The sequence below is a fragment of the Lissotriton vulgaris genome, chromosome 5 (genome assembly GCF_964263255.1).
Source record: "Lissotriton vulgaris chromosome 5, aLisVul1.2, whole genome shotgun sequence".
Taxonomy (NCBI): domain Eukaryota; kingdom Metazoa; phylum Chordata; class Amphibia; order Caudata; family Salamandridae; genus Lissotriton; species Lissotriton vulgaris.
This window is the reverse complement of record NC_141693.1, coordinates 364,462,346-364,489,503: the sequence shown is the minus strand read 5'-3', so window position 1 is coordinate 364,489,503 and position 27,158 is coordinate 364,462,346. Positions and strand designations below refer to the sequence as shown.

Here is a 27,158-nt window from a genome sequence, read left to right as displayed (position 1 = left end):
GTGGCCAAGGAAGGGGCGCCCTCACACGTGCTGCCAGCTGCTCGCCGCAGACTAACATCTAGCTCGGTGGCGGCCGTGGAAACCGCCGTGGAGGCGGTCGGGGACAACTGCGAGGCCAGTCCACACCTTCCCCAGCAGCATCCGCCTCTAAACCCTCCTAGTCTGTGCTTCTCGGCCCATGTGACGCCAGTGAGGGGCAGGGTTTGCCATCACCACTCACTGGCGCACTGTCACTTCGGACAGGTGGGTGCTGCAGATCGTCCGGAGGGGCTTCTCCCTCCCCTTCGAGACGACCCCTCAAGCCATGCCACCGCAATACCACCGCGTATCGGGGGATCACTTGCGGCTTCTGCAAGAGGAAGTTTCGGCCCTCTTGGCCAAGGGGGCCATCGAGCGCGTTCCAGGGCCAGAAGTAGGACATGGTTGCTATTCCCACTACTTTCTGGTACCCAAGAAGGGCAAAGGGGGCCTACGCCCTATCTTGGACCTACGGAACGTCAACGGCTTCTTCCGGAAGGAGAAGTTCAAGATGCTGACTCTGGCTCAGGTCTTAGCTGCCCGGGACCCAGAAGACTGGATGGTAGCGTTGGACTTGCAGGACGCCTATTTTCACATCCCCGTCCTGCCGGCCCACTGGCGTTACCTGCGGTTCACAGTAGGCCACGGGCACTTTCAGTTTACCGTGCTCCCCTTCGGCCTTACCAGCGCCCCACGGGTGTTCACGAAGGTGATGGTAGTGGTCGCAGCTCATCTGCGCCGGTTAGGGGTCTGTCTTCCCCTACCTCGACGACTGGTTGTTGAAGGCGGGCTCGCCCCTGACAGTCGTCAACCACCTCCAGGCAACGGCAGACCTCTTGCACCAGCTGGGGTTCTCCATCAATGTGCCGAAGTCACATCTGTGCCCCTCTCAGAAGCTCCTTTTCATCGGAGCGGTTCTCGACTCGGCGCAGTTTCGGGTTTACCCACCCGAGCAGCGGGTTCGGGATATACAGGCTCTGATTCCAATCTTCCAGCCTTTTTCACGGGTTTCGGTCAGGTTGACGCTGCGGCTTCTGGGGCTGATGGCTTCCTGCATCCTTCTGGTGCATCACGCCCGGTGGCATGTGCGGGCTCTGCAGTGGGACCTGAAGTTTCAGTGGGCCCAGCATCAGGGCAACCTGTCCGACCATGTCCTGATCTCGGAGGGCACTGCGAGACAGCTGCAGTGGTGGCTCACGGACCGCGACTGGGTCAGCGGCAGATCCCTCTCCCTTCCCCAACCGGAGCATGTAGTTGTGACGGACGCGTCCCTCCAGGGCTGGGGAGGCCACATGGGATAGGCGGAGATCAGAGGCCTCTGGTCTCCGGCGGAGTCCCGGCTCCATATCAACCTTTTGGAGCTGCAGGCGATTCGTCTAGCACTGAAGCCATTCCTCCCCTCTGTCAGGGGGAGTGTAGTGCAGGTGTTCACGGACAACACCACCGCCATGTGGTACTGCAACAAACAGGGCGGGGTGGGGTCGTGGACCCTCTGCCAGGAGGCTCTGCGCCTCTGGCAATGGCTGGAACATCAGTGCGTGACTCTGGTGGTTCAACACCTGGCAGGTTCTCTGAACGCCAGGGCGGACGAACTCAGCTGCCGGTGCATGATAGACCACAAATGGCGTCTGAACTCGGACGTGGCGCAAGGCCTCTTTCTGCAGTGGGGAGAGCCTTGGTTAGATCTATTCGCCACCGAAGAGAACGCGCAATGTCATCAGTTCTGTGCGTTGGAATTTCCAAGGCGGCACTCGCTCGGAGACGCTTTTCGTCGCGAGTGGAGTTACGGTCTGTTGTACGCCTTTCCGCCTATACCACTTCTGCCCAGAGTGCTGAAGAAGATCAGGCGCGACCGGGCACAAGTCATCCTTGTGGCTCCGGACTGGGCACGAAGGTACTGGTATCCCGAGCTACTCAGTATGTCAGTCGATCCCCCGGTTCGTCTGTCTCTTCAGGAGGACCTTCTGTCGCAGCAGCAGGGGACGGTCCTCCACCCGAACCTGTCCAGTCTCCACCTCCATGCTTGGAGATTGAGCGGCGACAGTTGAGGCCATTTGACTTGCCTCCTGAAGTTTGTAACATCATTCTGGCAGCCAGGCGTCCCTCCACAAAGTCAGTATACACCTGTAGGTGGAACAGATTTGTGGCATGGTGCACAGCAAAGGCTGTGGATCCCCTCAATGCCCCTCTCTCTGAGGTTCTTCGCTTTCTTCTCTCTCTTGCCCAACAGGGCTCAGCTCTGGGCACTATCAAGGGCTACCTTTCTGCTCTTTCAGCCTTTTTGAGGCTACGTGATCAACCTTCTTTTTTCAAGTCCCCTATCGTTAATTGATTCCTGAAAGGCATCACGCATAGGTACCCTCCTGTGCCCTTTGTGATGCCTCAGTGGGACTTGAACTTGTTTCTTACATTTCTGATGTGCGCTCCCTTCGAGCCACTCCACAACTGTCCTCTCCGCCTTCTTACTTTGAAGACTGCCTTCCTGGTAGCCATCACCTCTGCCAGGAGAGGGAATGAGCTCCAGGCTCTATCTTGTAAACCTCCCTTCCTTTCAGTCCATCCGGACAAGGTTGTTTTACGGACGAGGCCCTACTTCCTTCCCAAGGTAGTCACGGTCTTCCACATTGGGCAATCTGTCACCCTGCCCACCTTCTTTCTGCCTCCGCATCCCGCGAGAGAGGAAGAGGCTCCACCGTCTGGACTCAAAACGTGCGCTCTCTTTTTATTTGGATCACACACGCCAGTTCCGGGTGGATGACCAACTCTTTGTTGGTTACGTGGGCGCTAAGAAGGGGAAAGCGGTGCACAAGCGGACCATCTCGCGGTGGATCATCTTGTGTATCCAGGCGTGTTACTCCTTGGCGAAGAAGGAACCCCCAGTGGGGCTGAGGGCTCATTCCACTCGAGCCACAGCGACTACAACTGCTTTGGACTGAGGTGTGCCCTTGCAGGACATTTGCTAGGCGGCTACGTGGGCCTCGCTGCACACGTTTGCACGACATTATTGCCTGGACAGTCAAGTCCAGAGAGATGGCTTCTTTGGCCGTTCCGTCCTCCAGGACTTTCTGGTGTGATTATTGGTTCGCAGACCCACCACCGGGGTTGGTATTGCTGGGGTATCTATTCTAAGGTAAGGAATCTATCACTAACGTGTCTCTTTCAGATGCACAAGTTACTACTTGTGTAACGATATATCTGTAAGAGACATTAGTTAGTGATAGATTCCTCACCGACCCACCCATCCTCCCCGTTCTGCGAACCGATATTTAGGGTTAAGGTCATCCCCTTTCAGGGCCCTAGTTTCATGGCACCAGTGTTGGTTTTTGGCATAGCTCTGCGTTTCTGGCGCGGAAAAGCTGTGTCTAAGAACTGACGCCAGCACGCGGAGGCGGCGTCTAAATACTCAGACGACGTCATCACGGCGACTGACGCGGAGCCGCAGACGACGCCTGCCGACGTACTGCTACGCAAAAGTTTCCGGATCCAGTCTGACGCCTGGGGATATTCTAATGTAAGGAATCTATCACTAACTGATGTCTCTTACAGATCTATCGTTACACAAGTAGTAACTTGTGCGATTGACCGCCGCCAGCTGTGATGCCCAATAATACTTCCTAATATTAGGCAGACCAATCCTGCCATCGTACCACGACAATGTCAATTTCGCAAACGCAATTCGGGGCCTGCCCTCCCAGAGAAGTTGCATCTGGAGAGCCTCTACCTCCTTGAAGTACGACTGCGGAACCGGATCCATAGAGTTCTGGAGCGCATAGAGAAAACGAGGAAGGGCCATCATCTTAAACAGAACAGCTCGACCAAGAAGAGAAAGGGGAAGCAACTTCCAGCGATCCACGTTGCACCTAAGCTGAACCAGCAGAGGCAACTGGTTGTGCGAGTATCTGCTGCGAGGGTCCAGGGATATAAATATACCAAGATATCTAAATCCCTAAACTTCCCATTTAACCGGACAGCGTGGGGGAATCTCCGGGGGATCACTGCTGAAAACAAAAAGGACTGACTTCGTCCAATTAATGGCAAAGCCATAATATCTACTGAACACCTCCAGGACGTCTAGAAATTCATAAGTGAAGCTTGAGGGGAGGTTAGGTACAGAAGAATATCATCCACGTAGAGCGATATCTTGTCCTTCCAGTCGGGTGTCCATCGGAGCCCCCTAATCGATCTATCCCAGCGAACCCAAGCCGCTAGCGGCTCAAGTGCCAATGCAAAGAGCAGCGGGGACAGAAAACAGCCCTGCCAGGTGCCTCTCCCCAGCGCGAAATCAGCTGATCTGTGATTATTGACTACTCGGGCCAGCGAACCAGACTATAGGAACCCAAGAGACAAACTCCGAGCCTAGACCCATCTTACCAAAAATATGAGGCCACTCCACCCTGTCAAAGGCCATAGTGGCGTCCAAAGATAGTAATATCGACTGTTCATGTATCCGCGAAGCCCCACCAATTAACCCATGCAACCTACGCAAATTAAGAGCTGTGTTCCGGCGAGACATGAAGCCCGATTGGTCTGGATGCACCAGCGTATTAATCACCTTGACCAGGCGGTTCGCCAACAGTTTCGCCAAAATTTTAGGCTCCGCATTCAACAAGGAAATCGGCCTATAGGAGGAACACTCTCTTTGGCTTACCTTCTTTATGGAGGACTATATTCGCCACACGCTGATCATAGGGAAGCCGACCTCTCTCCCTACTCTCCACAAACAGATCTTTGATAAAGGGAGCTAACTTATTCGCATTAACTTTATACAGCTCAATAGGAAGCCCATTAGGGCCCGAAGCTTTACCAGACCGAACCCCTCTAATCGCCTGTGACACCTCATCCTTAGTGAGAGGAGAGTCGAGGAACTCCCTATCTTCGTCCGAAAGGATAGGCATCGTAATGTCCCGGATCATATCCGCATTTTCTGCCTTTTTATACTGACACTCGGCTGCGTAGACCTTCTCATGGTATCTGTCAAAGACGTCCACGATCTCCTGTGGGTCAGTGACCCTGTCGGCCCCAGGGACAAATGGCTTTTTACAAATTATCCAATATGGTTACTGCCTGGAACTTACAGACGCTCCTCATTCTTCCAAGATCACACGCAATGTCACAAGAACATCTTACCCTCCTAAAGCAAGAAGTTCTCTGTTAGAGACAGGAGCTATAGAACCAGTCCCATTAAAATATCAAGGGGCAGTGGTATACTTCCTGTACTACTTAATTCCCAAGAAGAACGGCTCACAGACCTCTACTAGACCTCCGAGAACTAAATCTATACATTCAATCAGATAACTTTTACATGGTCACACTCCAATAAGTGCTCCTGCTATTTCAACAAGGCGACTGTCTGTCTACTCTGGACTTAAAGGACGCCTATTTCCATATTTCAATACAACCTGCTCACTGCAAGTACCTCAGGTTCATAGTAGCAGGCGATCACTATCAGTTAAAGTGCTCCCATTCGGAATAACTACTGAGCCCAGGATTTTCACCAAGCGCCTGGCAGTAGTTGCAGCTCATCTACGAAGGCAACACATTCATGTCTTCCCATATTTGGACGACTGGCTCATAAAAGCCATCTCGCAAAAAAGCGGTCTACGTCATACTCCTAAAACAGTGCAGTTGCTCTACGATCTTGGATTCACAGTAACTCTGTCCAAATCCCATCTCCAGCCATCCAACCAACAGGCTCATCTCAGAGCCCCTATAGATAAACAAAAGGCCTTGGGCAACCCCAATCCTGCCAGAATCCGCAACATACAAACTTTACTCTGTCAGTATCAGAGTGTTCATGCAGTTAATAGGGATGATGGCTCTTACGCAAGACTCCAGATGCGTCCTCTTCAGGGGTGCTTAGCACATCAGTGGATCCATGCTCAGGGTCTGTTATCAGATCTAGTGATGGCGGACAGCCACACCCCCCCATCGCTCTCTGCATTGGCGGAATATACAAAACCTTTCAAAAGGGCGGCCCTTCATTGACCCAGTTCCACAGATCCCTCACAGGTTGGGGAGCTCATCTCCAGACGAATACAATTCAGGGCAAGTGGAGCCTGCAGCAAAAGCAACTTCACATAAATCATCTAGAGCTGCTCGCGATTTTTCTAGCGCTTAAAGCGTTTCAAGTACGTTTAGTAAGCAGAGCTATCCTGATCCATACAGACAACATGACAGCAATGTACTACATACAAAAACAGGGGGAGAGACTCTCCAGCTGTCACAACTAGCACAGACCATCTGGAGTTCGGCTATACGTCACAAAATGTATCTACTTGCAGAACATCTTCCAGGAGTAAACAATAGATCCACAAATGGGAACTACACCCTCAAGTTTTGCAGTGTGAATCTTTCTGGATTCACTATGCTGGTCTAGTGGTTGGGTACGGAATCGTAGTCTTTTCTCTTTTTTTTTTTTTTTTTTTTGTAGCCAAGGTGGGCGTCAACGTCCTAACCTTTGGAGTACTTCCTGTGACGTCTGCATGCTTCCTGCGGAAGCTCCCACCTTTGGGCGCCATCTTCAGATTCTTTTTTCCGCCGTTGGGTCTGGATCGTCGCTGAGAGGCTCCAGAGTTTTTGGAGGAGAGAACAGAGAAAAGACTGATTTCTACATAAAAAAGATTGGAGAAGACCTCGAGAAACAAGATCACTGAACCGGGACGCCAAAGGAGAACTTTGACGTCCGACGGAGAATGCACACACAGGGTGCCCCGTGAGGGCAGGAATGGACAAAACGCCCTTTAAATTCTGCCATAACTGCCACCACAAATACGTGCAGAAGGACCAGCACCCGGTTTGCAACCTCTGCCTACCGGTCGACCACGAGAGCAAGGATTACAATGCCTGTTCCGTCTTCACCCTGAAGACTCTCAGGATTAGAGAGCGACCGAGAAGAGCCAACTACAACATGCAAGGCAAAGGCCAACCTCCATCGCTTCGGGACCTGGGCCTCTCCAGCGACGAAGAGGACAGCATCGCCGAGGGACCAGCTGACTACAATGTCGTAGAGACCGATAAGAAAACATCAAAAGAGGTAGGAAACACTTAAACCCCTAAACCTTCTACAGACTCTCGAAAGCCTGAGTCAGATTCTCAAAAAACAGTCTAAGTCCACGAAAGGAGCACTGGCGCCGAAAATCTCGACAGCCGCAGCTGCATCTAAGGACAAACAGCCCAGCGGATCCTTGGAAAAGGACTCCCAGACGGCGAAAACAGGCAAAAAGCCAAGGTCGTCGAAGCACGTCCCGAAAAGGACCGCTCGACTCAGAAGGAAAAGGACCCGAAGGCTGCTTAGACATCTACGTCGAAGAGATCGGCCGAAACACTCTACGCCGAACAGGCCAACAAAATAGAAAGAAAAAAGAGAAGGCTCGAGGCTTAAATAGATAACATCCTGCAAAGGAAAAGAGAGTTCGACAAAAAGATGAAAAGGTTCCCGATTCCGTCGAAATCGAAGAGTGCGACGCTGAAGGGCCGCCAAACTCCCGAGCCCCAGAAACACCAAGAGGAAGAGGGCCTATACTACCACGAGTAAGACCAGAGTTTCAGCTCTGCATCCTCGATGGCACAGGACCTGGATTGGCAGGACCTCTATGCTGAAATCCCAGAAGAGGCCGTGGGATTGTACCCTTCGAGGCCTTCGGTGCCAGATGACATCGGGGTCTACAACATGGTCGTCAAGAACGCAGCAACAGCTTATGGAGTCAAACTGGAGAAAGAAAAAACAAAGGCCTGCTTCCTCTTAAAAAAACCAGCTCCCCACTCAAACAAGAAGTCCATTCCTCCCCATCTTTCAAAGTGTCCTGGACCAGGGGAGGCAGGCATTCAAAGACCCAGCGACCTGCAAGTCTGTCACTCCTAGGACACAGAAGAAATGCAAACACTCCTATAAAGATCACACCTACATCCAGTGATCAGTCACGGCTGACTCCATTATTGCGGCAACAGCCAGGAAAAGGGCAAACGTTCCAACAACCTCCGGCCCACCACCAGACAAAGAAAGCAGGAGGATGGACCTCACTGGAAGGAAGATAGAGGAATGCAGCAGTACACTGGCGCATTGCAATTTCTAATACCGTACTGAACAGACACTCATACCAACACTGGGACGAGGTCGGACAGCTGCTCAAACGCCTCCCTGAGCAATACCAACAAAGAGCGTCACACCTGGTGGAGGAAGGCAAGAATGTCGCAAATTCATGCCCAAAATCAGCCTTGGATGGGGCTGACGCATCCAGCAGGCTCATGATGATCGGGGTCGCAGAAAGAAGGCAAGCCTGGCTGAGGATCTCCGGCTTCAAGCCAGAAGTACAAAACCTCTGGCTTGAGTGGGAGCTTAATGCACAGGAAACGCAAAGGCTATTGAGGAGGTGGACACAACACCAACAATAGACCTATTTGCAACACACCAGAATGCAAAATGCCAACACTTCGCATCCAGGCAACCAGAGGAACAATCCCAGGGGAATGCCCTATGGATAAGCTGATCTGAAAGAAACACGTTAGTGTTAGATTCCTTACCTTAGACTATCCCCAGGCGTCAGTCTGGATCCGGAAACTTTTGCGTAGCAGTACCCCTGCGCGTCGGTAGGCGTCTGCAGGCGTCCCCTGCGGCTCCGCGTCCGTCGTCGGCGTCGTGCGCCGTGATGACGTCGCTGGAGTACATAGACGCCGCCTCCGCGCGCTGACGTCAGTTCTTCTTTTTTCCGCGCCAGTGGACGCAGATCTGAAGAGCAGTACTCCGGTCTTTGACCAAGTTTTTCGATTGTCTTTTTTCTCTATTGTGCCTGATAGGATGCCAGGATTTAAGAATTGCGATGGCTGTGAGCGCACGATGTCGGTCACAGACCATCACCGCCTCTGCCTCCGGTGTCTGGGCCCCGACCACGACGTGGACTCCTGCGTCGACTGCCGGGCCCTTACCAACAAGGCTAGGCGGGAGCGGTCCCGCAAGCTGCTGGAGCTCCGGGTGTCGGCCCCACGTCGGGACCGGGAGCGGTCCCGGTCCGGCCGGAGGTCGAGAGAGCGTTCGAGGGAGCGGTCGCGGAGCCGCGCCGGGCGCTCCGGAAGTCGACGCCACTCGTCATCCTCGTCAGGTAAGAAGCACAAGAAGTCGGGGCGTCGTCATCGTACCCCCGACTCCCCCCGACGCTCGCGCGATGCGGCCGGGGGCTCGGGTGACCCCAACCCCGCGGCTCCGCGAGAGTCGCCGGCGCGGCCTGCCTCATACCCTCCGGTCCCTGGGCATGGTGCGACGCCTGAGGAGATCGAGGCGTTCCTCATGGCCATGAGGGCGCTCGCTTCTCCGACGGGGCCTACGGCGCCTTCGGGCCCAGTGCTACCGTCTGGGGGCCCTGGCGGTTCGGGTGTCCCTGCCTCGGCGCCGTCGGGTGCTCCGGCCCCGGCGCCGCCGACGGCTCCGACCCCGGCGCCGCAGGGGCCTTCGGGATCGGCGCCGGCTGGTCTTCCGGCCTCCCCGGCGCCGTTGCCATCGGGGTTACCCCCGACGCCGCCCCCGCGCGGCGCCGGTTCTCCGCTGCCGGTTCCGGCCGGCGGTGGGGTTCCGACGCCGGCTCCGGGCGGCGCCGTCCCCTTACCTTCTCCGACGCCGGACGCGGCGCCGGACGGGCGTCGCTCGACGCCGGTCCCGACGCCGATGGGGCCCATGAACCCCGAGGAGCCGGTCTTCATCATTGACTCCGAATACGGAGAGGATGAGGAGTACGGTGAAGGTTGGGAGGGGTCCGAGGACCCTCTGGCTCGCGAGTGCCAGTATGACCCGGACTGGACAGGTGACTTGGGGGATGCCAGTGGTTTGGACGACTCCCCTAACCCTGGTTTGATCTCTCCTCCTTCCGTGGCGTCGGTGGAGGGAGCTGCCTATTCTGTGGTGCTGATGAGGGCTGCCAAGGCCTTAAACCTTGAGCTCCCCGTCGCGGCCGTGAGGCCTAACATCCTCACCGAGGTCTTCAAACCGCAGTCATGCCCACTGGAGCCTCTGCTGCCGTTTAATGAGGCCTTGTCTGACGTTCTGTTGGGCACGTGGTCCAGGCCCGCTTCAGGTGCGCCTGTTGATCGGAACGTGGCCAGGCGCCACCGTCCTTGTCCGGACGACCCCAAGTTCCTGTCTACCCACCCCACTCCTGAGAGTCTGGTGATCCAGGCCTCGACCTCCCAGTCCGCATTCCCGTCGGCCCTGCCCGACCGGGAATCCAAGAGGTATGACCAGTTTGGCAAAAAGGTCTTCTCGTCCATTAGTTTGGGCCTGCGGTCTTGCAACACCGCCTGCCTCTTGGGCCGCTACACCCACTCTGTGTGGGATACGGTCGCGGAGCTGCTGCCAGAATGCCCCATGGAGGTGCGGGCAAAGCTCGGTCAGGCTGTGGCTGAGGGCCGAGATGCAGCGAAATATTCGATTCGGTGTGGTCTTGATACGACCGACTCGCTGGGCAGAGCTATGTCTACGACGGTGGCGATTCGTCGTCACGCCTGGCTGAGATCCGCCAATTTTTCGGCTGATGTCCAGAATACCCTGATGGACATGCCGTTTGATGGCTGTCACCTGTTCGGTGACAAAGCGGACCACGCGCTGGAACGCTTCAAGGACTCCAGGGTCACGGCCAAGTCCTTGGGTCTCTCGACCCAGCGTCAGCAACCGGGTTCGTTTCGTCCCTTTCGTGGCCAAGGAAGGGGCGCCCCCACACGTGCCGCCAGCCACGCGCCGCAACAATCCTTCCAACGCGGTGGCGGCCGTGGAAACCGCCGTGGTGGCGGTCGGGGACAACGGCGGGGTCAGACCACACCTTCCCCCGCAGCATCTACCCCAAAATCCTCCTAGTCCGTGCTTTCGGCCCCATGTGACGCCAGTGGGTGGCAGGGTTCGCCATCACCACGCTCACTGGCGCACGATCACTTCGGACAGGTGGGTGCTGCAAATTGTCCGAAGGGGCTACTCCCTCCCCTTCGAGACCTCTCCTCCAGCCATGCCACCGCAGAACCACCGTGTGTCGGGGGACCACTTGACACTTCTGCAGGAGGAAGTTACGGCCCTCTTGGCCAAGGGGGCCATCGAGCGCGTTCCTGGGCCAGAAGTAGGGCGTGGTTGTTATTCCCACTACTTTCTGGTGCCCAAGAAGGACAAGGGGGGCCTACGTCCTATCTTGGATCTAAGGAACGTCAACGGCTTCCTCCGGAAGGAGAAGTTCAAGATGTTGACGTTAGCTCAGGTCTTGGCTGCTCTAGACCCGCAAGACTGGATGGTAGCGTTGGACTTGCAGGACGCCTATTTTCACATCCCCGTCCTGCCGGCCCACCGGCGTTACCTGCGGTTCACGGTAGGCCAGGAGCATTTTCAGTTTATCGTGCTCCCCTTCGGCCTTACCAGCGCCCCACGGGTGTTCACAAAGGTGATGGCGGTGGTCGCAGCCCATCTGCGCAGGTTAGGGGTTTCAGTCTTCCCCTACCTGGACGACTGGTTGTTGAAGGCGGGCTCGCCCCAGACAGTCGTCCACCACCTTCAGATGACGGCAGACCTCTTGCACGACCTGGGGTTCTCCATCAACGTGCCGAAATCACACCTGTGTCCCTCTCAGAAGCTCCTTTTCATCGGAGCGGTTCTGGACTCGGCGCAGTTTCGGGTTTATCCTCCGGAACGGCGGGTTCGGGATATTCAGGCTTTGATTCCCATCTTTCAGCCGCTATCCCGAGTCTCGGTCAGGTTGACGCTGCGGCTGCTGGGACTGATGGCTTCCTGCATCCTTCTGGTGCATCACGCCAGGTGGCGGATGCGGGCTCTGCAGTGGGACCTGAAGTTTCAGTGGGCCCAGCATCAGGGCAACTTGTCCGACCACGTCTTGATCTCGGAGGGCACTGCGAGACAACTGCAGTGGTGGCTTACGGACCGCGATTGGGTCAGGGGCAAGTCCCTCTCCCTTCCCCAACCGGAGCACGTTGTCGTGACGGACGCGTCCCTCCAGGGCTGGGGTGGCCACTTGGGAGAGGCAGAGATCAGAGGCATCTGGTCTCCGGCGGAGTCCCGGCTCCATATCAATCTGTTGGAGCTGCGGGCGATTCGTCTGGCACTGAAGGCATTCCTCCCCTTTGTCAACGGGAGTGTAGTGCAGGTGTTCACCGACAACACCACCGCCATGTGGTACTGCAACAAACAGGGCGGAGTGGGGTCGTGGACCCTTTGCCAGGAGGCTCTGCGCCTCTTGCGATGGCTGGAACGTCAGGGCGTGACTCTGACGGTTCAACACCTGGCAGGTTCTCTGAACGCCAGGGCGGACGAACTCAGCCGTCGGTGCTCGATGGATCACGAATGGCGTCTGAACTCGGACGTGGCGCAAGGCATCTTTCTGCAATGGGGAGAGCCTTGGTTAGATCTATTCGCCACAGAAGAGAACGCGCAATGTCATCAGTTCTGCGCGTTGGAGTTTCCAAGACGGCACTCGCACGGCGACGCCTTTCGGCGCGAGTGGAGTTGCGGTCTGTTATACGCCTTTCCGCCTATACCACTTCTGCCCAGAGTGCTGAAGAAGATCAGGCGCGACCGGGCCCAAGTTATCCTTGTGGCTCCGGACTGGGCTCGAAGGTACTGGTATCCCGAGCTACTCAGCATGTCAGTCGGTCCCCCGATCCGCCTGCCCCTTCAGGAGGACCTTCTGTCGCAGCAGCAGGGGACGGTCCTCCACCCGAACCTGTCCAGTCTCCACCTCCATGCTTGGAGATTGAGCGGCGGCAGTTGAGGCCATTTGACTTGCCTCCTGAAGTCTGTGATGTTGTTCTGGCAGCCAGGCGTCCCTCCACTAAGTCGGTATACGCCTGTCGGTGGAACAGATTTGTGGCATGGTGCACAGCAGAGGCTGTGGATCCTCTTTCTGCCCCTCTTTCGGAGGTTCTTCTGTTTCTTCTTTCTCTTGCCCAGCAGGGCTCTGCTCTGGGCACTATCAAGGGCTACCTTTCTGCCCTTTCAGCCTTTTTGAGGCTTCCTGATCAGCCTTCTTTGTTCAAATCCCCGATTGTAACTCGATTCTTGAAAGGCATCACTCACATGTTTCCACCTGTTCCGTTTGTGATGCCTCAGTGGGATTTGAACCTGGTTCTAACTTTCCTGATGTGTGCTCCCTTTGAGCCCCTTCATTCTTGCCCTCTCCGTCTCCTGACTTTAAAGACGGCTTTCCTGGTTGCCATCACCTCTGCCAGGAGGGTGAGTGAGCTCCAGGCTCTTTCTGTCCAACCTCCTTTCCTGTCCATTCATCCTGACAAGGTGGTTCTGAGGACTAGACCTTCTTTCCTGCCCAAGGTTGTTTCGGCCTTTCACATCGGGCAGTCCATCACCCTCCCTTCCTTCTTCCCGCCTCCGCATCCTTCAAAGGATGAAGAGCGGCTCCATCGTCTGGACCCAAAACGTGCGCTTTCATTTTACATGGATCGCACACGCCAGTTCCGGGTGGATGACCAACTGTTTGTTGGCTACGTGGGTGCGAAGAAGGGACGGGCGGTTTGTAAACGAACCATCTCTCGATGGGTCGTCCTCTGCATCAAAGCGTGCTACTCTTTGGCTCAGAAGGAGCCTCCTGTTGGGCTGAGGGCCCATTCCACTCGGGCCACGGCGGCTACTACTGCCCTGGGCCGGGGAGTCCCCTTGCAGGACATTTGCCAGGCGGCTACGTGGGCCTCGCTGCACACCTTTGCGAGGCACTACTGCCTGGACAGTCAAGTCCGGAGGGATGGCTTCTTTGGCCGTTCTGTCCTCCAGGACTTTCTGGTGTAGTTTTGTATTGGTTCGCAGACCCACCACCGGGGTTGGTATTGCTGGGGTATGTATTCTAAGGTAAGGAATCTAACACTAACGTGTTTCTTTCAGATGAACAAGTTACTTACCTTCGGTAACGATATATCTGTAAGAAACATTAGTTAGTGTTAGATTCCTTACCGAACCCACCCATCCTCCCCGTTCTGCGAACTGATACCTAGGGTTAAGGTCATCCCTTTCAGGGCCCTAGTTTGTACATGGCACCAGTGTTGGTTCTCTCATGGCTCTGCGTCTCCTGGCGCGGAAAAGCTGTGTGCAAAGAACTGACGTCAGCGCGCGGAGGCGGCGTCTATGTACTCCAGCGATGTCATCACGGCGCACGACGCCGACGACGGACGCGGAGCCGCAGGGGACGCCTGCAGACGACGCCTACCGACGCGCAGGGGTACTGCTACGCAAAATGTTTCTTACACATATATCGTTACCGAAGGTAAGTAACTTGTTCGTCAAGACATTTACCTACGCTTTTCCCCGATACCACTGACACACAAGGTACGCAGCAAGTGCAGAGCCAGCAACATGACACTGATCCTGGTGGCACCACAGTGGGTGAGGCAGACCTGGCACTCACAAATAATGGAAATGGCACAGGGACCACCCTACAGGTTCGGGGAAAAAAAAGACTTACTCTCCATGCAAAACGGAGAAGTACTACACCCAGAGAACCTCCGCCTAGCTCCTGAAGACCTAGAGTCTGCACACCTGAGACTACCGGAGAGCACTCTGCGGGAGCTACAGGAAGCAAGGTGACCTACCACACATTAAGGTGCAATGTGGCAAAATGGAAAAGGTTCACACAATGGTGCAGCAAGGAAAAGCTACACAAGAAAATGACAAGGGAATCAACGGTGCTAAAATACCTAACATGCCTGCTGAAAGCAAAACTAAGTTCATCCTCGCTAAGAGTACACCTAGCAGCGATAGTAGCCTACACAAGAGGAGAGACAGGAAAGAGCTTCTTTACATAACAATAGTTAAGAGATTCCTGGAAGGGGCAAAGAGGATAGCACCACCTAAGAGGATACCGCCACCGGCATGGAACCTTAACTTAGACATAACCGGGCTTATGAAAGCACCCTGTGAACCCATTCATAAGGCTTCACTACAAATGCTCACAATGAAGACAGCCTTTCTGGTGGCAATCAACTCGCTACGCAGGGTAAGCGAGCTACAAGCACTGACGCTACAAGAACCATACATCCAAATACACAATGACAGGGTGGTAATGAGAACGGACCCACACTTTATGCCAAAGGTGGTGTCAAGGTTTCAATTAAACCAAACAATACAAATACCAAGCTTCTTTCAGAAACCATCCACAAGCGCGGAGAGGGCACTGCACACTCTGGACGCTAGAAGGGCAGTAATGCATTACATGGAAAGAACGAAGGAGCACAGGAAAACAAAGCAGTTCTTGGTGTCCTTCGCAACCAGTTTCCTGGGAAGACCAGTAACAAAGGACACCATCGCACGATGGATCGCACAAACTATACAATTCTGCCACAAACAGGCAGGACATGAGTTAACAGAGGGGGCACAAGCCCACTCTACCAGGAAAAAGGGATCAATAATAGCCTTCCTGGCTAACACACCCATTCAAGACATATGCCTGGCGGCAACATGGGCTTCGGTGCACATGTTCACTAAGCACTACTGGGTGGATATACAAATCAAGGAAGCACAAGTAGGACAGAAAGTGCTTCAACATATTTTCAACAACCAACGCTCTTCTTCCACCCATCTGCCACAAACATAACAGGCAGCTAAGACTAGCAGTTTTGGCCTGGATGTGTGGGCCTGCTTGCAGGTGCAGTGTGCATTGTTAGGAATTACACAGCTTTATGTCCGGAGCCATAATTTGGCATGACTCCCTTGTTGCAAAAGTTATTTAGGACCTGAATTTTGACACGTTAGTGATAGATTCCTTACCTTAGAATATCCCCAGGCGTCAGACTGGATCCGGAAACTTTTGCGTAGCAATACCCCTGTGCGTCGGTAGGCGTCGTCCGCGACTACGCGTCCGTCGTCTGCGTCGTTAGCGCCGGAATGACGTCGCCCTCGTGCGCTGACGTCAGTGCTTCTTTTTTACGTGCCAGCTACCGCAGATCCTGAGAAGCTCTACCCCTTAGTCACTTTTTGACTAAACTTTTTTTGATCTTTTTAATCTGTTTTTTCTCGAGTCGTTCGACTCCTACGGTGCCAATAGGGATGCCCGGGTTCAAACCCTTCTCCAAGTGCTGCCGACTGATGTCGGTTATGGACCCCCATCGCCGGTGCCTTCAGTGTCTAGGTCTCGACCACGACGACCGAACCTGCTCCGACTTCCGGGCCCTGGCGTCTAAGGCTAGGCGGGAGCGGTCCCACAAGCGACTTGAGCTCCGGCAGTCGGCCCGCGCCGTTTAAGGTCCCTGTCCCACAGGAGGTCGAGGGACCGGTCGCGGGGTCGGAGCCCTCGTAGCTCCGAGAGTCTGCATCGGTCTTTGGGATCAAGAGGCATGAGAGGTCGGAAAGGCGTCATCGCTCTTCCGACCCACGCCGACGCTCGCGCGACGCAACGGGGGGGGTCCAGGTGACACCACCCACGCGGCTCCGACGGAGACGCGAGCTCAGCACCCTGCCCCACATCTTCCGGTCCCTGGGCACGATGCGACGCTAGAGGAGGTCTAGCGGTACCTCATGGCCAGGAGGTCTCTCCCTCCTCCTTCCTCCTCCGTGGCGCCTTCGGGCCCAGCGGTCCTGGCTGGGGGGGGTCTAGCGGGTCGGATGCTTCGGCTCTGACGTGGTCGGGTGATCCGGCCACGGCGCCGCCGGCAACTTCGGTCTCGGCGCCGCAGGCCTCACTGCATCTGCTTCCGGATCTGGGTCGCCGCCGGTCGACCTCACCGACGCCGTCCCGATCCTGCCTTCGGTTACGGCTGGGCGCCGCTCTCGACGTCGTATAGAGACTTTTATTTCCGCGAACTGGCCCCATCCTTTGAACCTGAATTTCAGGTGATGGGTGACGAGGGAGATTGGGAGGGGTCTGTGGACCCTCTGGCACAGGAGGGCCCGTCTCAGCAGGACTGGACATGTGAGCTTGGGGATGCCAGTGGACTGGACACTTCGCCAGACACTGGTTTTCTCTCCCCTCCAACCGTGGCTACGGAGGAGGGGGCTGCCTACAGTGTAGTGTTGACGCGGGCGGCCAAGGCCTTGGGCCTGGAGCTCCCCGTCGCGGCCGTGAGGACTAACCTCACTAAGGTCCTTAAACCGCAGGCAAGCTCGGCTGAGCCTCTGCTGCCGTTTAATGAGGCCTTGTGTGATTTTCTTTTGGGCACTTGGTCCAAACCCGCTACATGTCAGCCTGTAGATAGGAACGTGGACAGACGCTACCGCCCGGCTCTGGGCGACCCTTGCTTCTTGTCCACCCACCCCACCCCCGAGAGCCTGGTTATCCAGGCCTCTACTTCCCAAACCGCATTCCCGATGGCTTTGCCCGATCGGGAATCCAAGAGCTATGAACAATTCGGTAAGCAGATGTTCTCGTCCCTGAATTTGGGACTGCGGTCAGTCAATACCGCATGCCTCTTGGGCCGCTACACCCACACTCTGTGGGACACGATCGCGGACGTGCTGCCACAATGTCCGGAGGAGGCCCAGACTAAACTCGCCCAAGCTCTTGCGGAGGGTCGAGATTTGGCACGCTATTCCATCCGGTGTGGGCTGGATACCACGGACTCACTGGGCAGAGCGATGGCAACGACGGTGGCAGTTCAACGCCACACCTGGTTGAGGACCGCCAACTTTTCGGCTGATGTCAGGGCCACCCTTCTGGACATGCCGTTGGATGGCCGTCCCCTCTTTGGCGACAAAGCAGACCATGCGCTTGAGCGTTTTAAGGACTTCAGGGCTACGGCCAAGTCCTTGGGCCTCTCTGCCCCACGCCAGCAAACTGGTGCCTTCCGCTCCTTTCGTGGCCAAGGAAGGGGCGCTCCCACACGTGTTGCCAGCCACGCACCGCAGACTACTACACAGCGCGGTGGCGGCCGTGGAAACTGCTGTGGCGGTGGGAAGGACAATGGCGAGGCCAGTCCACACCTTCCCCTGCAGCACCTGCCTCAAAACCCTCCTAGTCTGTGCTTTCAGGCCCATGTGACGCCAGTGGGGGGCAGGGTTCGCCATCACCACTTCCACTGGCGCACTGTCACATTGGACATGTGGGTGCTGCAAATCGTCTGAAGGGGCTGCTCCCTCTCCTTCGAGACGACCCCTCCAGCCATGCCACCGCGTGTCGGGGGATCATTTGCAACTTCTGCAAGAGGAAGTTACGGCCCTCTTGGCCAAAGGGGGCCATCAAGCGCGTTCCTGGGCCAGAAGTAGAGTGTGGTTGTTACTCCCACTACTTCCTGGTACCCAAGAAGGGCAAAGGGGGCATGCGCTATCTTGGACCTACGGAACATCAACGGCTTCCTCCGGAAGGAGAAGTTCAAAATGCTGACATTGGCTCAGGTCTTAGCTGCCCTGGACCCGGGAGACTGGATGGTAGCGTTGGACTTGCAGGACGCTTATTTCCACATCCTCGTCCTGCCGGCCCACCGGCGCTACCTGCGGTTCACAGTAGGCCACGAGCACTTTCAGTTTACCGTGCTCCCCTTCGGCCTTACCAGCGCCCCACGGGTGTTCACGAAAGTGATTGCGGTCTTTGAAGCTCATCTGCGCAGGTTAGGGGTTTGTCTTCTCCTACCTCGACGACATATTGTTGAAGGCGGGCTCGCCCCAGACAGTCGTCAGCCACCTCCAGACAACGGCGGACCTCCTGCACCAGCTGGGGTTTTCCATTAATGTGCCGAAGTCACACCCGTGCCCCTCTCAGAAGCTCCTCTTCATCGGAGCGGTCCTCGACTTGGGGCAGTTATGGGTTTATCCTCCCGAATAGCGGGTCTGGGATATTCAGGCTCTGATTCCAATCTTTCAGCCTTTATCCTGGGTCTCGGTCAGGTTGACGCTACGGCTTCTTGGGCTGATGGCCTCCTGCATCCTTCTCGTGCATCACGCCAGGTGGCGGATGCGGCCTCTGCAGTGGGACCTGAAGTTTCAGTGGGCCCAGCATTAGGGTAACCTGTCCGACCAGGTCATGATCTCGGAGGGCACTGCGAGACAGCTGCAGTGGTGGCTCACGGACCGCGATGGGGTCAGCTGCAGATCCCTCTCCCTTCCCCAACCGGAGCACGTAGTTGTGACGGACGCGTCCCTCCGGGGCTGGGTAGGCCACATGGGAGAGGCGGACATCTGAGGCCTCTGGTCTCCGGCGGAGTCCCGGCTCCAAATCAACCTTCTGGAGCTGCGGGCGATTCGTCTAGCACTGAAGGCATTCCTCCCCTCTGTCAGGGGGAGTGTAGTACAGGTGTTCACGGACAACACCACCGCCATGTGGTACTGCAACAAACAGGGCAGGGTGGAGTCGTGGACCCTCTGCCAGGAGGCTCTGCGCCTCTGGCAGGGGCTGGAACATCAGGGGGTGACCCTGGTGGTTCAACACCTGGCAGGTTCTCTGAACGCCGGGGTGGATGAGCTCAGCCGAAGCTGCATGATGGATCACGAATGACACCTGAACTCGGACATGGCGCAAGGCCTCTTTCTGCAGTGGGGAGAGCCTTGGTTAGATCTATTCGCCACCCAAGAGAACGCGCAATGTCATCAGTTCTGCGCATTGGAATTTCCAAGGCGGCACTCGCTCGGGGACGCTTTTCGTCGCGAGTGGAGTTGCAGACTCCGCCTTTACCACTTCTGCCCAAAGTGCTGAAGAAAATCAAGCGCGACCGGGCTCTAGTCATCCTTTTGGCTCCGGACTCGGTGCGAAGGTACTGGTATCCCGAGCTACTCAGTATGTCAGTCGATCCCCCGATTCGTCTGCCTCTTCAGAAGGACCTTCTGTCGCAGCAGCAGGGGACGGTCCTCCACTCGAACCTGTCCAGTCTCCACCTCCATGCTTGGAGATTGAGCGGCGACAGTTGAGGCCATTTGACTTGCCTCCTGAAGTCTGTACTGTGATTCTGGCAGCCAGGCGTCCCTCCACAAAGTCGGTATACGCCTGCAGGTGGAACAGATTTGTGGCATGGTGCACAGCAAAGGCTGTGGATCCTCTCAATGCCCCTCTTTCTGAGGTTCTCCTCTTCCTTCTTTCTCTTGCCCAGCAGGGCTCTGCCCTGGGCACTGTCCAGGGCTACCTTTCTGCCCTTTCAGCCTTCTTAAAGCTACCTGATCGGCCATCTTTATTCAAGTCCCCCATTGTAAATAGGTTCTTGAAGGGCATCACTCATATGTCCCCCCCCCCCCCTGTTTCTTTCGTGATGCCCCATTGGGACTTGAACCTGGGTCTAACTTACTTGATGTGCACTCCCTATGAGCCGCTTCATAACTGTCCCTCCGTCTTCGTACACTACTGCTTTCCTGGTTGCCATCACCTCTGCCAGGAGAGTGAGTGAGCTCCAGGCTCTTTCCTGTAAACCTCCTTTCCTTTCTGTCCATCCGGTTGTGTTGCGGACAAAACCCTCTTCCCTGCCCAAGGTAGTCACAGCCTTCCACATCGGGCAGTCCATCACCTTGCCCGCCTTCTTTCCGCCTCCGCATCCCTCTAAAGAGGGAGAGGCTCCACCGTCTGGACCCAAAACGTGAGCTCTTACTATCTGGATCACACACGCCAGTTCCGGGTGGATGACCAACTCTTTGTGGTTACGTGGGCGCTAAGAAAGGACGGGCGGTGCACAAGCGGACCATCTCTCGGTGGATCGTGTTGTGCGTGCATCCAAGCGTGTTACTCTTTGGCTAAGAAGGAACCTTCTGTTGGGCTGAGGGCCACGGCGACTACTACTGCCCTGGGCCGAGGAGTCCCCTTGCAGGACGTTCGTCAGGCAGCTATGTGGGCCTCGCTGCACACGTTCGCAAGACACTACTGCCTGGACAGCCAAGTCCAGAGCGATGGCTTCTTTGGCCGTTCCGTCCTCCAGGACTTTCTGGAGTGATTATTGGTTCGCAGACCCACCACCGGGGTTGGTATTCTAAGGTAAAGAATCTATCACGAACGTGTCTTTCAGAAGCACAAGTTACTACTTGTGTAACGATATATCTGTAAGAGATATTAGTTAGTGATAGATTCCTTATCGACCCGCCCATCCTCCCCGTTCTGCGAACCAATATCTAGGGTTTGTCATCCCCTTTCAGGGCCCTAGTTTCATGGCACCAGTGTTGGTTCTATCATGGCTCTGCGTATATGGAGCGGAAAAGCTGTGTATAAGAACTGACGTCAGCACGCGAGGGCGGCGTCTAAGTACTCCGGTTATATCATTCCGGCGCTAACGACGCAGATGACGGACGCGGAGCCGCGGACGACGCCTACCGACGCGCAGGGGTATTGCTACGTAAAAGTTTCCAGATTCAGTGTGATGCCTGGGGATATTCTAAAGTAAGGAATCTATCACTAACTAATGTCTCTTACAGATATATCGTAACTTGTGCATTAAGTCCTAACTCGCCCACTTTCCAGTTCACAAACTGACGCAGATAACGCCAGTCCTTTAGAAAAAAGACGCCAGGCAGAGACAAAAAAAGGCAGCATCATACTTACAGTACTAGACAGTGCCTACTGGGAGGTTGTGCTTCCTAATAAGGAAATTCTGGTTGCTTACCATTGTAGAAGAGGTTGCTATCACTTCTGGGATGGACTTTACATGATCTGTAACAGTGTCCACTTTGACCGTGGCAAGGAAGTGTTAGGTACAAAGAACCAGTCACGCTAAGTATTAAGTCCAGAGTATCAGCCTACATCCAATATCCCCCCCCCCCCCCCCCCCCCCCCCCCTCCTTAGTCAAGCATGCTCCCTGGCATTGCCGCCACTAGCGAGCACCATATAAACCGACATTCCCACTAAGGAGAAGCACAAGAGAAGCATTCTTAAGGGGTACAAACTGTAAAGGAGAGAGAAGAGACGTGAATGACATTACTGTCCCAGGGATGCAAGTACACTGAAGCAGGGGGCGTGGCTTACATCAGAGCGAAGGCCTTGCGTGACACCCTGCGGCAGTGACTTGTCTCTCATGACTCATGTTTCATTATCATGCATATCTCTGTGAACAAGTTGTCATCTCCACTGTCCAGCAGAGGGCGCTGCTGCTCCATCCTACTGCATGCTTTTGAGTGTTACTGACATGGGCGCACACGCAGGTCCCTGCATTGTTATGCAGATGCAAAGAGGCTTAACTCTGAACATGTGCACACGTACGGAGGGACAAAAAATGCACGCGCATGTGGACAACCAGATGCCAACGGTGTCCCTCCGTATGCGTGCACATTTTGAATTGATAACAAAGAGCTTTCGCATGGCGAGAGCAGCAATGTGCGCTGCTAACGCCAGGCGAGAGGACTGCATGCTTAGGGTGTTAGACATGGGCGCACACGCAGGTCCCTGCATTCTTATCCAGATGCAAAGCAGCTTAACTCTGGTTCAACATGTACACATGTATGGAGGGACAAATTGCACGCGCATGTGGACAGCCCAACACCATCTTTGTCCCATGTTGCATTGATTACAAAAAGCCCTCGAATGGCGAGAGCAGCGCTGTGCGCTGTTAACGCCATGCGATACATAAAGAGTGCAAATGTCATATTTTCTTACTTGGCCATTCTATTTTGCCCTTATTGGTGAGTTTGTGTGTTTTTTAAATGTGTTCTGGGATGCCTCACACAGATGGGATTACTCATTGTGTGGGCTTATGAAGCTACCTATGATGAACAAATGACTTTTACAGTTAAGTTGCATCTAGTTGTTGAAGGGTTTTCATGCTTTAACCCTTTCATGTTGTTACTTTAGTTAATACACTCCTACTTTTAGTTGCTTTCACTGTCCCTGCAGTATACTGATATGGTTCCACCCAATAGTCTTAAAATCGCCATTGCGTATCACACCTTTGCCCATTCCTCAATGGTATATTGTGATCATTTCAATTGAGCAGTAGGGGCGGAGGATTTAATGATAGTCTGGCCTGTCACTTGACCTGCCATCTGTTTCTGAGCATTAAAAAAGTATCATACCAAATGTTTGACACTAAAGGAAGCACACTGTTTTGTTTAATTACCACAGAAACAGAAAGCGAGAATGAATTTCGCCCTCTGGATGAAAGGATAGACGAATTTCACCCCAAAGCAACACGGACACTCTTCATTGGCAACTTGGAGAAAACTACAACTTATCATGACCTACGCCTACTCTTTCAACGATTTGGAGAGATTGTGGTATGTATCCCATCTGCTTTTTTCTAGATTTACCTTACTGCATCCTGGATGCTTACCTATTTAAGACCAGTGGCTGGAAGTATTAGATACTGCAAATCGACTGCAGATAGTTTGTCATTCCTGCACAACTTCCATACAAACTGTTTGGGGTTGCCTATATGAGAGTCGGGGCTAGAGATTGTCTTATTAATGCGGAAAAGAAACTGTTCCAAAAAGGGGGCGGGCGATTTTCTTTGCTTGTAATAAATGCCTTGATCCAATTTGAGAAATAAAAATGAGTTTAAAACACACCTGGCAGAATTACTTCCGAATTACTCTTCATTTTCTCAGTTTGAAAGTGAAGCAACGGAAAAAAATGAATGTAAATTACTTTTATAGACCGTGCAGCTTACTAAAGCAGATTCTGCTTTATAAGGTGTTATAATGACCGCTATGGTCTAAGTATGCGCACATTGATCTGAATAGGCTTCTTGAACACGTTTATCATCTCAAGTTCTTTTGTGAATATTTTTTTTTCCGTTTCCCTCACATTTTTTCTTTCCAGAACATTGCTTTTCTCACAGATTTCTCACATTAAGCAGATTTTATATTTTTGAAACCTGTTTTCTAGGTGTTGACACCATTTGCTGCAGCGTAACTAATCCCAATTACAGCAAGTGTATTCCTGCATTTAGTGCCATTTTCTTAGAGCATGGTTAACCCTAGAGGAAGCTTTTTGCGCTAAGGAAATAACTCTAAATACAATAGAAGAGGAGCAGCAGCCCCTCTAGAAAATGTACGTTTCAACAATAGAAAATATGCTTAATAGAACATCAACAGCAACCGCCCAAGCTCTCTTCCTGTGCTCTTGGGTAGATGATTTTGCTTGAAAATTACTCCTAATTATCGAAACTGGCGTAATCGTGTAATGTTTGATAATTTTGGCGAAATACTGTGACCTCACATGACACTTCCCAGATCCTTATAGGCATGTGCATCCAAGCAATTGGGTAGCTGATAAGTGAACAGTCAAAAATGCGGAGCACCAGACACTGTATCACAGGTGGAAGCCACAAGGCAAGATAATGGCAAGAGACATCTGAGCAGTCCAGTCTCATGAGATGAATACCACAAGAAAGTCAAGAATTAGTAGGACCAACATCTGGAAGACCTCATGCCACCAAAGCATCATGTAGTTAGTGATTAGTGCCTCCAGAATTCATGCAGACAGTTAATTTTTTTACTTGTCTTTGAGAGTTCTCATCCCTGTGTGGTACCATGAAAAAGTTCAAATTTCTAAGTAAGGTGGAAAAAATCCCACCACCTGATGGCTCCTCATTGCTTTGCTGGGGTGTAGTATTGCATTTCTAGTTTCAGGCTTTGAGCACTACTGATGTTTTCAATAGGAACCATCTAAAATGTTACTCATACTTTTTCAGTGACTCTGGATGCAAAAGAATCCAAGAAGACTGGTGGGTGAAGAATTTCCTGGGGCTATGCTGCCATGCACCAGATGCCTACCTTCCAATGGGTACCTCTAATCTTGAATTCCTCACCTTTTCAATCTCCCGAGGTGTCAGACTTGCTGTAGAAACTCTTGCAGCAGTTCTGTGCAACAGTAGGTGGCACCCTTGTCCTGATTTTGTCCTGACCTGGGCATAAGCTCAACCTACGCATAAACTCCACCCACTCTTTATTGACTGCATTTACTTTTTCTGAGCCCCTAAATGCTGATTTTTATAAAATATTTTTTTAGAAGTCAATACTGAAAACTACAAGATTGAAACAGCCATGCATGTCGAAAATAGACGTGTCAGATCTGCAAGACCGGTGTCTGGTTTTGGTGGCCAAGCATGGTTTCAAATGCAGCGATACGTGCTACCTGATTCACCATAAGGTGAGCAGGAAGCAAGAGTCAAGAGAGCAAACTTTACATGACTAAAATAAATGAGGTTCATACTGGTTCCTTCAGTTCAGTCATAGGAAAAGTTGAACTTGTGAATGAAAAAGCCCACATTTTTTATAAATATTCTTCATCTTCAGAAGCTCCCCTTTATGAGTGAGATTGTGTATTTGCTGTTAATGGAATCAAATTCTATCTTTATCATACTGTTCAAAGCCCATTCTGATTCTAAAGCAGATGATTCTCGAGTTTCCCAGGCTGTTCTCAACTCTGTGGCAAGTAATGGTCTTTAAGGAGACCATTATGCAAATTCTCTGTTTTGTTTTTGTTCTCTATGGAAACTCCTCACTGTCCCAAGGATTAGTCCTTACCTTCCATGGCACCAACTGACCGTCACAGGGGTCTTACCCACTGCACTGAAATATGGTTACACTTGTCTGCCAAAGCTTATTCCTCTCTTCCTTTGCTTGAAATTAATACACTGTACCTCCTGTTTCGGGTTATCCAGACCCCTCATCTGCCAATCAGATTCAGACAATGCCTAACCTAGAGGTCCTTTAATAGATTTAGAGACCCCCCCCCCCCCCACGGAACCTTAATGAATCACATCAAAGCATGATAACAAATATATAGACATTTTATTACATAGAAGAAACTTTTTTTCAATTCATAATCAGGCCACAAAGATTTTTTTTATATAAAAACCAAGTAGATCAGTGCAGTCCCACATACATGCAACAACTCTCATATAATCATACATACCAAGATACCATACAGTTCATACCACACACAGGCAACAAATCCGCAAGTACATAACAGCCATGAGCTGATCAGATTGTAATAGGTGGAAAACAGTCATTGGGGAGATAGGAAGAAGATCAGTAGGGTTATCCCCAGATGAAACAGATGCCCACTCGTGTTTGGGTGAGGGGCCCCAGACGGGGCTACACCTTAATCAGGGCGGAGATGTACAGTTTTGCAGTGGGACAAAATATCGATTTAAAATGGAGGTACTCCACGTTTCAAATAGATATTGTGGCCTCAGGGTGCCAGGCCATTGTCAGGTCCCAAAAGTGGATGCTTAAAATTTAGCTCAAGTGTGGTCAAATCGTTCACCGAGGATCCTATCTAGTAAGAACTGGCGTGAGGAGTAGGATCGGCCGATACGTCTGGAGGCACCTTTCAGAGGTCTTCAAAGGAGCCTTTCAATTTTCGGGGATAAGCAGAGGATATCCGCAATAAGTTTATTTCAATAGGCAGAGAGATCCGCTGGTGGGTCCCGCAGCGATACTCGGTGAACGATATTGACCACCCTTAAGCTGAATTTGAAGCATCCACTTTTGGGGTCTGACAATGGCCTGGCCCCCTGCCTGTGTGTGGTATGAACTGTATGGTATCTTGGTATGTATCATGGTATGAGAGTTGTTGCATGTATGTGGGACTGCACTGATCTAATTGGTTTTTCATATAAAAAATCTTTGTGGCCTGATATTTATGTATTGAAAAAAAGTTTCTTCTATGTAATTACATTTCTATATATTTATCATGCTTTGATGTGATTCATTAAGGCTCGGGGGGTCTCTAAATCTATTAAAGGACCTCTAGGTTAGGCCTTGTCTGTTTCTGATTGGCAGGTATACTTTTCCCTCTCATATTTTGCTTTGTAATCCCCCAGCCAGTTGCTTACCTGCTGCAAAAAATGAAGTCTCCTACTTGCAAAGCATGCACGATCCAGCACTATCACACTCCTTACAGCCTTTAACCATTCATTTACATCTGGCGAAAACCGCTCAATCCACGTTTTACAGATCAAATGCCTACTGACGAGCCTTAGATAAATTATCAGTTTTCAGTATGAATTCTTTTCTTTGTTCAGATGCTGTGCATCTGTTCCGCCATTCAGTAGTTTGGTCCAGAATCGTGTCTTGTCATTAAATTTTTTGTTTCTTGTGGGTGTCGTCCATCATCATTTTTTCCCTGTGTGACATTGGGTGTGCACTCCCAGAAGTTTTTGTGTGTGGTCACCATCTTCAGATAGTTTTTTCTGCCATTGAGTCTGGAAGCACAACAGAGGTTCTCCGAAGATCTTTAGTCATCGAAAACACGTACGTTTGAGAGTCTGAAGATCACCTGGAAGAACAACACTCGAAGGTCAGAGAAAGGGAACACATTGC

The 27,158-nt window shown here is 52.9% G+C and overlaps 1 protein-coding gene across 7 annotated transcripts in view; it reads left to right on the top strand.

Moving 5' to 3' along the window:
• The window catches only part of SPEN (spen family transcriptional repressor), a 460,760-nt gene that overhangs the window by 177,031 nt on the left and 256,571 nt on the right, over window positions 1–27,158 (top strand). For all 7 annotated transcript variants that reach the window (XM_086921690.1, XM_086921689.1, XM_086921687.1 and 4 more), the window contains exon 6: window positions 22,951–23,102. In XM_086921690.1, the coding sequence (XP_086777816.1) occupies window positions 22,951–23,102 (152 nt within the window). The remainder of the gene's footprint in view (window positions 1–22,950; window positions 23,103–27,158) is intronic.